This window comes from Hydra vulgaris, chromosome 10, assembly GCF_038396675.1.
Source record: "Hydra vulgaris chromosome 10, alternate assembly HydraT2T_AEP".
Classification (NCBI taxonomy): domain Eukaryota; kingdom Metazoa; phylum Cnidaria; class Hydrozoa; order Anthoathecata; family Hydridae; genus Hydra; species Hydra vulgaris.
The window spans coordinates 45,712,501-45,725,000 of NC_088929.1; the positions used below are offsets into that span (position 1 = coordinate 45,712,501).

The 12,500-nt window shown below is 29.7% G+C and overlaps 1 protein-coding gene across 9 annotated transcripts in view; it reads left to right on the forward strand.

The window, feature by feature from the left end:
* The window catches only part of LOC136085999 (adhesion G-protein coupled receptor G2-like), a 216,766-nt gene that overhangs the window by 190,169 nt on the left and 14,097 nt on the right, over positions 1–12,500 (forward strand). For all 9 annotated transcript variants that reach the window (XM_065808135.1, XM_065808131.1, XM_065808133.1 and 6 more), the window contains one exon: positions 4,472–5,006. In XM_065808135.1, coding sequence (XP_065664207.1) covers positions 4,472–5,006 — 535 coding nt within the window. The remainder of the gene's footprint in view (positions 1–4,471; positions 5,007–12,500) is intronic.

Genomic DNA, 12,500 nt, shown 5'->3' on the forward strand with positions numbered 1-12,500 from the left:
CTCCCCGTAGAACGATATTTGGAACATAGTTTTGATACGGTCCATTTTTTCACGCGATATTTATCACAAATACTTGTTTGTGACATTCCACTTAGGTAATCGCCAATAATTTTCTTTCTTAGTTCCAATCCAAGACTGTGGGGAGCCATTTTTGCACTTGAAGTCATAAAAATAATAAAAATAAACAATCACGCTTCTCAAGGCTTACTGTGTTACATTTACCTTGCGATGATACAATAATGCTCTGTGGAACTCAACGTCTTGGTTGGATGTGGACTTTATTGATGTAATGAAACACTTGTTGTTTTTCACTTCTTGTATTGATGTTCTTCGATAAAACACTTTGATAAAACTCACTTCGATAAACTGTCTGATAATACTGACTGATTGACTTCCATATACTGACTGAATTACATGTCGATTTATATGTCTTTTATATAGTAAAATGAGCCGGTGTGAACCTGTTCTGGAAGATTCTAGATGCTTTTTTTCGATGCTTCTAGAAGCTTCTGGTTGCGCCTAGATGCTTCTGAATGTTTCTGGATACTTCTGGATGCTACTGGATGCTTCTTCTGGAAATTTCTGGAAGCTTCTGCATGCTTCTGGAAACTTCTGGATACTTCCTTTAATTATTAAAAAACTTTCGTGACGTTGACACGGACCAGACTTTAAAAAATGAAACAAACCAAAAAGTTGCACTTGTTTTGTTCGCTTCAAAATGGCACTTGTCAACGAAATTCTTCCTGTGTGCTGTCACGTGTCAGCTGACTGCTCATGTCATGGCATGCTATGACTCCAGACTCCTGAACTGTTTGCTGTGGTAGTATAGCTCGTTTCGTTTTTAAGACATATAAAATTAGGAACACTTTTTAGCATTGATCGATGTTGGTTGCAAATGTTTTGTCCAATACTGTATATATATATATATATATATATATATATATATATATATATATATATATATATATATATATATATATATATATATATATATATATATACATATACATATATATATATACATATATATATATATATATATATATATATATATATATATACATATATATATAACAATTTATTTTGAATAGAAATTAATATGGCAACCACTAGATCTTGGTGTGGCTTGTTGGTAAATCTGCACAAACTCTGTCGACTGCCAGACATCCTTTAAGAGGGGATGTTCTTCGGAGGTTGCTTTTCCATCATATAGAAGAGAAACAAGAAGTAAAAAAAAGTATGCGGGCAACAATTGAAGCAGTTCTTTTTATATGGGAGAGAGCAAGAATTCCAACTCAAAGAATTGACAATGCAGAAAGAAAGTTAAAAAAACTTTATGACGAATATCTGTTGCTGAAAAAACACTGACAATCAAAATTGGACAGCTGTCAAATGAAAGAAGGACTTTTCCATGTTGACCTTGAAAAACTTTTTGATTAGTCAACCAAAAATGCATCAGAAGTTAAAAAAAAAAATAAAGATAAAGCATTTTTACATCAGCAGCAAGAAGATCCATTAAGGTGTAGCATGGCAAGAAGATCGGAATTTAACAGCTATTGAGGCACGGAAACGAGTCCAAGAAACTAAAATGGAATTGTGGCATCAAAGCAGTAGAGCAGAACTGATGGAAAAAACATAACTCATTTCTTCTTTATCAGCAGTTGATATTGTGAGTGAAAGTAGCTCAAGTTCCTCGGATGATGATGAATATCAGGCTTCTTCCACTTCCAGCACACTGAGCAGAAGTGATTCAATGAAAAAGAAGATGAAAGTTCTAACAAATAATGTTGTATTGTCTCTTGATTGTGTTAATTTTTCTGATCGCCGTGCACTCTTCGTGGTTGGAACAGTTGCTCAGGCTCTTGGTCACTCTCTAAAAGATTTATCATTGTTGTACAGCACAATTTGCAAAGAAAGGCGATCTATTTGTGAAGCGCTGACTACAGCTGACAAGGTTGATTTCTCTCCTGATGATCCACTTCTTCTGCATTGGGATGGAAAGCTCTTACCTGATATCACTGGTGGTCAAAAAAAAGTGGATAGAATTGCTATCCTTGTGACTGGTAATGGGGTGGAAAAATTGCTAGGCGTTCCAAAGATTGATCGAGGTACAGGTGAGCAACAGGCTGGTGCTTGCATGAAGGCTCTTAAAGATTGGAAATTGGAAGAACTTGTTCAGGGACTGGTTTTTGACACTATTTCATCCAACACTGGGTTTAATATTGGAGCCTGCACAATAATAGAGCAGAATCTTGACCATAATCTTATATGGATAGCATGCAGACACCATGTCTTTGAAGTCATGCTTTCCACCATTTTCATTAGTGCATTTGGAAGCAGTGAAAGACCTGAAGTTGGATTTTTTGACCGTTTCCAGAAGCAATGGTCAGCAATCAACAAGGAGGTGTTCACTATAGGGAATAAAGAATTGTATAACATTGATTTTTTTCTCAATCTCCGTGAAGAAATGGTAGTGTAATATGGTGAAGCAGTTAAATGTTAACAACCCAGGGATGATTACTTAGAACTCTTGAATTTGTGCCTTATTTTTCTTCAACTGGAACATCGGAGTTGAATGTAAAGTTTCGGGCACCAGGTGCAACACACAATGCACGCTGAATGGCAAAAGCTATATATTGTATGAAGATATATTTGTTTCAGGGTCAATTTGTTATTACTGCAAAGGATAAGAAAGGAATAACAGACATAAGTCTTTTTGTGCATTTATATATGGACAGTTTTGGAATGAAGCTCCATTAGCTGAATGAGCACCATTCAATGGTGCCAAGCTTCTTCAAGGAATTCAAGAATATCCAAATTGTACAATTGCAATTAATGCAGCAAAAGCTTTTCATTGTCATCTGTGGTATTTTTCTGAACATCTAATAGAATTGGCTTTCTTTGATACCTGTGTCGACAACAACACCAAGAGAGACATGGCAAATAACCTGAAACAACAACTAAAACAGAAATCTCTCAAAAGACTTGATGCTGCCACATTCAATTGTCACAGTACATTGTCTTCCTTCGTTACACACCGCAGAACTTTTTGATCTAATTTTGAAGAATGGCAAAGAAAAAGCTGAATCATTTTTAATGAAAGAACCTTCAGAGTGGGAAATGGATTCAACATATCTTGAAATGAAGCACAAGGTTCGTCAATTGAAGGTCGTCAACAATTGCGCGGAACGAGGCATACCACTTATAACATCCTTCAACAAAAGCGTTACGAAAGATGAAAACCAAATGCAGTTTCTTTTTCGATTGGTTGATCTTCACCAAAAGGAATTTCCAGTTGCATCAAAGTCTACCCTAATGAAGATGACTGTTGAATGATGAAAATGATTGATCTATTATTGTCTAGTATAATTACATAGTAGTACAGTACTATATTATTTTTTGTTTTCCACATCCGCAATCCACCACATAATAATAATTAATTGATAATAAATAATTAAAAAAATAAATTATTTTTTTTTACTTTTTTAACCTCATTCCAAAATGCGACAAAACATGGCAACCCCTAAATATTTGATTCAAATTTCAGAAAATAATTACTATTGTCATATAAAATAAGGGCAAGCTTGAAGACAACTAAAGTTTTGAACCTAAAAATTTTGCATCACCCTAATGTAATGTCCCTGGCCAAATTATTAGACGCACTAGAAAATTTTATGAAAAATGGAAATTATCTTGTGATACAATACAGGAATTGTGTATTTACCAGGTGCAATATGTGTTTTTTGCTTATCCATTTGATTATCTATATTATATTTACAATTTGAATAATAGTTTTTATTGAAGTTTGCACCAATATTGTTAATGTAAGATTAGATCTTATTGGATTATAGTTGTTTAAGTATTTTTAACAAAAATTATAGTAGTAAAATAAGTATAAAATATATCAAAAGAATACTTTATCAAGCCTTAAATAATTGCATATCTATTTTTTCAAGAGTTGATTGATTTTGATTAAAACTGTACATACATTTTAACACCAATCATTGCATGATTTGTTAATGAAAAATAGTATTGCATTTAATTTTAAATGTGTATTAATTTAGCAAATTTTAAGTTCTTTTTACTATGTCAGTGTTAAAACTAATAGGTTTTTGCTGAAATTTTTATACTATGTTATTTACTATTTCATAAGTTTACATTTCCATCAGGTGCTATGTAACTTAAACTTGGACTGCGTATTCTTATTATAATCTTGCAAATTATTTTTATTACATGTTCATAATATAACTTTAACCTTTGTAATGGGCCATTAAAAATACTTGTATTATTATAATTTGCTGCTTTTATGATTTTCATTGTTTACTTTTAGGTTATAAGTTATCTTTATAAAATTTAAAGAGGCAAACCTTACTTTATAAGTTTTTCTTAATATGCTAAAAAAGAGAAGTTTGTATCAATTGTTTAAGAAATTATATTAAAAATATTAAAAAAATATTCAATTTGTTTTAAGGTTACTAAAAACATTGTCTCAGTTGTAAACACTCTGTTAAATCAAAACACAACTTTAATTAATGAAGCAAATATGCAACTTAAAGTATCCAAAGAGCTTTTAAGTCAACTGGATAAAATGGCAGCTAAGCAGTATACAAATGTTACCATTTCAACAGAAAGTTTAGCTTTTTCATCATATCTTAATGAAAAAAACAACAGTAATATTTACATTTATTCTGAGAATAACAATAATTTAAGTGTCATTATATCAAGTAAAGATCCTGAGAATGGTTCTGAAAGTTATCTTCCTTATATAACTCTTCCTTCACAATTGTTTTTTAACAATAAAAAAACATTGGTTTATTCTTTTATATACAAGGATGTTGATTTATTTTTGAACCTGGAAAATCAAACTGGAATTATAAACAGTGTTGTACTTTCAGCTACTTTAAAGAATGTCGTTGTGAATGAATCCAAAAATCCAATATTAATAAGGTTTTCAAAAAGTTCAAATGCTTCTGGAAATACATCATGTGGTTTCTTTGATACAAAGAGTGAGTCACTTTATAAAAAATATATATGTTCTTTTATATTTATATATATATATATATATATATATATATATATATATATATATATATATATATATATATATATATATATATATGTATGTATGTATGTATATATATATATATTTATGTATGTATATATATATATATAGAGAGAGAGAGAAAGAGGTATTTATTTATATATATATAAAAATTATATTTGTATATCAAAAGAAGTATATATATATATATATATATATATATATATACACATATATATACATATATATATATATATATATATATATATATATATATATATATATATATATATATATATATATATATATATACATATATATACATATATATGTATATATATATATATGTATATATATAAATAGATATAGATATATATACATATATGTATATATAGAGAGAGAAAAAGAGAGAGTGAGAGAGAGAGATTCTTATGCATAGATATGTACAATACACCAAAATGCACCAAGAAGACACCAAAAATACAGATCTTTATATATATAATTAATAATTATTATAAAATAGTATTAATAATAATAATACTAGTATTTATGGGAATAAACATAAAAACTATAATAATAATAAAACAACATAAATAATAACAATAATAGTAGTAATAATAATAACAATAATAATAATAATAAAAATAGTTAATTAGTTTAAAATAATTAGCTAGTTTTTATAAACACAGTTTAATGTTGAAAACAATGTTTGTAACATTAAACTCAACAAAAAATACGTATCAATGCTAACAACGTACTCAAACATATAACAATATGAACTATTCACTACAATGACCAATGAACAATACACAAGAATACAAAACAAAAAAACAACAAAAACAACAAAACAACAAACAAACTATGCAAGCAGCGCACAAAATTATATTATAATATAAATAGCATACAAAAATACAGGACAACTTAAACTAAACACGAAAATGCAGTAGAGTATGAACAGTGTACAAAAGTGATTTAGAAAATATAGTTAAAAAAGAATTTTTTTCTTTCTTTTTTTGTTGGTAGTAAAATTCTTTGTTTTTTTTATTATTATTTTTTATTTTCAAACATTTTTAGTAGTTTTTTTTTTTTTCTGTTCTTTTTTCTTTCTTTCTTTTTTAATTTTTCTTAATTTTTTTTTTGCTCAAGTTTTCATACAGCAAGTTTTTTTATTACTGTGCACCTGGTTTTTAAATCTCTTTGTTTTTAAAATTTTCAATAAATAACAAGCTACTTTTTGTGCTTTAAAAAAAAAGTTATCTATATATATATATATATATATATATATATATATATATATATATATATATATATATATATATATATATATATATATATATTTTTATATATATATATATATATATATATATATATATACAGTAGCGGATCTAGAAATTATGCTGCCCAAGGTAAATAGGTAAACTGGCGCATTACCCATTCCCCACTCCTCCCCTTTCCCTCCCCCCCCCCGCCTTTTCATACCCCCTTCCTTTCCCCCGCAAAACAAAAATAATTATTTCTTTAAGTGAATAAGTGACAAATGAATAAATGAATATACATTACACATTTATTATTACAATATATTTTGTAGCATACAGTCAATAGAGCACAGGTATTTCAGCTAAAATAGTGTTTTTCTTGATTTTATAGTTTCAAAATCCTGAAGGATATCACAGAAATCAATTTCAGAAGCTAATTTATGTTCAATAGACAAAAGTGCAAGGTTTGACAATCTTTCCTGTGACATTGTAGAATGCAAATACGATTTAATTAGTTTTAACTTACTGAAAGATCATTCACAAGATGCAACTGAGACTTGTGAAGTTATAAATATTTGTAAAGCAGTAGCTAAAGTTTTATATGATTCAAGTCCCAAAGATAAAATGTAGGTAAGAAGCTCTATTGGAGGGATGTCCATTTTTTCTTGCAGTTTAGCTCTTCTAAGAGAGACAATAATATCTTTTAAGTCATCAAAAAGTTCATTGCCATTAAGATCATTAGAGTACCAAGAGGCAAGATAAAATATTTCTTTTGAAGGCTTTTCATTTCTGCTTTATTAGTTTCTTAATTTGGTATGTTAATGGCAGACTTTATGGAGCACAGAAAGCCAAATCGTTCATTTATAACTCTTAACTGTGGAAATCGGTTAGAAATTTCAATATCAAGTTTCTCCAACATTTCTTTCATACATCGATCCACTTAAGGCTTGGTTGAAAGTCATTTCTTTACTTTGTAAGCACTTTTGAATTCAGTCAATTGAAGGAAGTATTTCAGAGGAGAAGTACAAAAGAGCCACAAACTCAAACCTTTGAATCGCAGAAAGAATAAGTCCAGTATCACCTCGTGATTCAAGCGTTTCTAAAGAAGAACTACGTAACAATTCCAATGCTGCCAACACTTCCTTAAGTTGAGTTGGTATGGAGGTAACTGCAGCTGCTTTTGAACTCCATCTTGTATCTTAATGGCTTTTTACTGTTATTTTCACATATTCCTTCAAAACTTCCCATCTAAATCATGAAAATTCAATCCATCTAAATTAGGCTTTTTTGTTATTTCCGTTGTAATTGCTTTAGCCGATTTACCATGAATTTGAATGAATTCTAATAGAGCTTCTTTCGCTGTGACTCTGCCTCTTTCAATATTAACATATTTAATAATTTGAGACATTTGTTCAACATGTGATGAATCAGGAGTGGTATCAAAAAATGATGCTGTAATACTTCACATTTTTTACATTAAGTATTATAGATTTACGCACTTTTAAACCAAACAGGTTAATTAGTTCATTTTAAATTGGGAGAAATATGATAAATAACCAGATTTTGAGCTGACTGATTCTAAATGTTCTTTCATGAATGGATCAAATTTGGCAAGAAACTTCATAAGAGCAAGGAAATTTCTAGAGTTTTCATCTGATTGAAAAGACTCATTATGATCTCTTATGCTAAATGCTATAAGACTTGCTTCCATTACTGAGCAGCTCTAGTGACTTGAATCTGAAGCTGATCATCAATTAGCCCACTATTTTTAAAGCCTCTTTCCAATTCTTTTTTTCTTCATTAGTTGGGAAAGGGAAGTTTTGATTTTACAATGTCTCTGTTCCAATTTGTATCATTGCATCTCGATGGGGAAATTATCATTGGCCACATTCTAATATCATGATGAGACTTGTTTTTTCTAAATTCTTTGACTTGATCATAATTATTTTTTGCTTTTGTTCTACTTCTGAATTAATTTCTGTAGAAATTGTGTTACTTGAAGCTGAGATGCCAGTCAATACAGCAGAGGTTAATGCAGTACTTGTAGAAAAAATTGGGTTTGAAAAAGTAACATTGGTATTTGTTAAAGCAACTACCAAATAAACAAATAAAATATTTTTTTATTAGGAATAACAAGTTTATTTTCACATTAGTCTTTTTTACCTTCTAACAAATGTCGTTTTTTCACAAATGTTTCCAAGAAAGATTTGGATGAAGTATCTTCTTTTGCTCTTTTTGCAGCACTTTTTCTGTTTTGAGATCCACTTGCCATCTGTCTTTTCATTTTTGAAATGATTTTTTCTCACTTTTTTATATACTTTTGCAGTTTTGTTTTGCTATTCTTCGCTTTATACCTTTTTGTTTGTTTTGATTGTAGTAAACGTAATAAGCGAAACTCAAACCAGTTGAGATTGATCTCAGAATTGCCATACCATCAATTATGCTCTTCATATATTAGTGAAAAAAATAATAGATTTTAAAAATAATTTTTATTAAAAAATAATTTAAAAAATAAAAATATCAGTGAAAATAAAAAAATATCCTTCAAAAATTTTTTTTTTCTTTCAAGTTCAATTTTGCCCCACCCTATATCCGCCTATGCATATATATATATATATATATATATATATATATATATATATATATATATATATATATATATATATATATATATATATATAAACCTATATTCATATATGTATATATTCATATATGTATATATTTATATATTTATGTGTATATATATATATATATATATCTATGCGGAAAATTTTATTATAAATACATATATATATTATATCATTAAAAAAAAAAAAAACATTAAAATTTATTATATTGTTGTGTTTATTAGTCACTTAATATTATTTTAATATCATATATTATGAGCTAATATTCGTAAAAATATCAAATTTTTTACAAATATGGTCGAAGTAATAGAAACTGATTTGCTCACTCTAAATCCCTTAGACCTGCTGGATGACTGGCCGCCCGTCCCCGCAAAGCATCTGCTATCACTAAAAGTGACTTAGCCATAATGAAATCTCTTGTCCAAACTCTTAAAAATGTTCGTAAGCAACTGGCAACAGTCAAATGCGGTAGTGGTGTAGTGGTAGAGTGCTCGCTTCACAAGCGAGAGGTTCCGAGTTCGATCCCCACCACGTCCCTGGTAGTACCGCGCTCAACTTGTTTCTCCGCGCAGCGGCCTTGTTTGTCAAGGTTCGTGTTTCGGAGTTATAGAGTTGAGAGAGGGTTATGACCACAATTAAGTAGCCTCCTCATCTGTAGTGGCCTTCTGGGCCTTCGGGAGGTGAAATAATAAAAAAATAAAAAAAATCGAGAGAATGCAATTCTTAAAATTCAACTTGAAGAAGTAAAATCTACCTTGTCAGTACTGCAAAACTCGACTAACAGTTTCACATTTCAGCTCGTCAAACCTAATTCTTCAACTAACTTTGCAATTATCTGGGCTCCTGGGTTTAACCCAAATAACTGAAGAAGCTGTAGACAAAATTAAAAAGTAAAGAACATATTGGAATCCCTGAAACTCCCAAATGCTTTCAAAGTTGTAGGTCATATCCGACCTAAAAATTTGTCCACAAACAAGACTTCTTCTGCACCACTCATCGCTAAACTAAAATTGACAGAATCTTGCAACAACCTACTGTCCATAACCAAAAAACTTGCCTTGCTTAAAAATTTCAAAAACATAACAACGATCGTGAAAACCTCAATGACAGCCTTAAAGCCAACAACTCTCTCTACTAGCCCTTTTGATTTGTTATCCATGTCGACCAAATTGGTTGTATTAATACCGCCGCAAAAAATGTCCATCTCTGCACCATTAATGGCGCAAAGAAATGCCCATTTGGCAACTGGAATGCTGCTTGGGATGATGCCGAGCCAATAATTCTTTAATCCAGCATCCACAACCACCAAACTTATCATCCACTTTCAATATTTTACCTGGATGAAATAGCTCTAGTGGATTTTCTACAGAATACAATCCACAGGCAAATGCATTCCTCAAAACAATTCAAGACTGCCTGCTAACTCAGTTCGTCCTACTACCAACATATATCAAAAATCAACTTGACCTTGATTTTTGATAATGACCTTGAAAGTTGATTCCCCTCTTGTCTTGTGTGGTTTCACTCATAAAATTAGGGTTAGGACTATTGTAATTGTAATTGTAAAAATTAAATACAATTACACATTACAATACAACAATATTGTATTGTAATATTACAGAAACAATAAAAAAAATTTATTTTGGTATTGTATTGCTGTGATGAAAAACAATTACAGTAAGTATTGTATTGTTTTTTTTCTAACAATACAATAAAATTCGAGAACTATTGTATTATATTGTTTTAATGAAATAAAATTACAATGACTATTGTATTGTTTTGATGAAACAATTACAATAACTACTGTAGTGTATTACTTTACATTACAAGTAGAAAAGCTAACGTATTTTAAAGTATTTATATTCATCTCTGACAAATTTACTATTATTTTTGCTATTTTTTATTTATGGATTTGCAATATATTGCAAATTTTATTTTTTACATATTTAGATTTCGTATCATCTATCTTGTTATATATTTCTAAGCTCTAAATGGCCGCGAAATATTGCCTGTCTGATGATAGCTTTACTATTATGAAAAACAACATTCATAAATTATTTTATTCAGCCCTTTTATTTTTTCCTCTTGATTTTAATGCTGTAAAGGAACTTAAAGTATACATGAAAATTAACTTTAGTAACACAAACAGTTAAACATAATAATTCTTCTTAAATAAAAATGTAAATGTCTTGAAAAGTTGAAGAACCAACATAAAAAAATTAATGATGACAAAACGAAGCGCCAAAAGGTGTCTTTTTTACGCTCCGTGCCTACTGGGAATATTTATACGCGCCGAATGCAAAAGTAACTGAACTTTGCATTTGTGGGCAATTTGATGAGCGTTCTGTAGTTTATTATTGCAAAATATTCTGTAATTTTTAAACTTAAAGAAAACTATTCACTTCATTTTTATTTATTTTATCTTTCTCAGGGCGTATTTTATGTTGAATCGCTGTCTTAGGTCTGCCGAATCTCTTTTATTTGCAGAAAAATGGTGGTATCCTTTTTTTTGATCCCGTTAACTTTGATTTTCAATATTTAAAGTTGCCCAATTTACCATTCTGGCACCCCTTTGCCCTCCCTTTATGTTTAAGTAAAATAGAATCAATCATTAAGTATTAGTTGTACCCTATTTCAAGGGTACAAGGGTATATAGTCGGCAACTGGACTGTTAAAACATTTATTAAATTTTGGTACTAAAATAATTTTTTTTATTACAATAACAATATATTGTTATTGTATTACAAAGGCGAATTACAGTACAATATTTATTGTTATTGTAGTGGGTCATTACAATACATTTTATTTTTCAGGTATTGTTATTGTTTTATAAAGATGAATTGCAATACAAAATTTATTGTTATTGTATTACAGAAATACAATAGTTGTAAATCACAAGTATTGTTATTGTTTCTAAATTAAGTTAATACAATAGCAATAATTATTGTTACTGTTATAGTTTTCATTACAATTACAATACTCCTAACCCTACATAAAATCATCTAGCATGTAGATGATTTTATGTGTGAAACCACTCATAAAGCCATCTGCATGCTATGCTTTGTTTGGATTTTACAATTAAGGACAACTGTTCGAACAGCTTTGACAAAATTGCAAGCATCTCGACTTCACTTGCACTGGCTTCAAAAGCATGATTAACTACTTCAACATGATTAATTGGGTCGTTGATTTTGCTATCCTGACGATTGACCAGTGTTATGCCCATTTATCTCACTGCAATTTAATTGCTCCCTCTGATTCACAACAAATTATTCTCTATTAGACACGAAATTGCTTAATGATGAAGTTAAGCAAGCTTCAAAAGAGATATCAGCTATTTTTGCCTAACACATGCAGCACCCTGAGACTGAAAAACTTAGTAAAGCCGGAGTTACTAAAGTCTCACAGAAAGTTAAAAGAATTGTTTATAAAGTCCTTTGCACACACAAACGTAACATCGTAAGCAAGAGCAAAGATAACCATAGACTTTTTCATGTCTTATTTAACAAGGCTAAAAACTGCAAAAATCATATTAGAGCTCTTAAGAATGATAACGGCGGGCTAACATCTGACGGA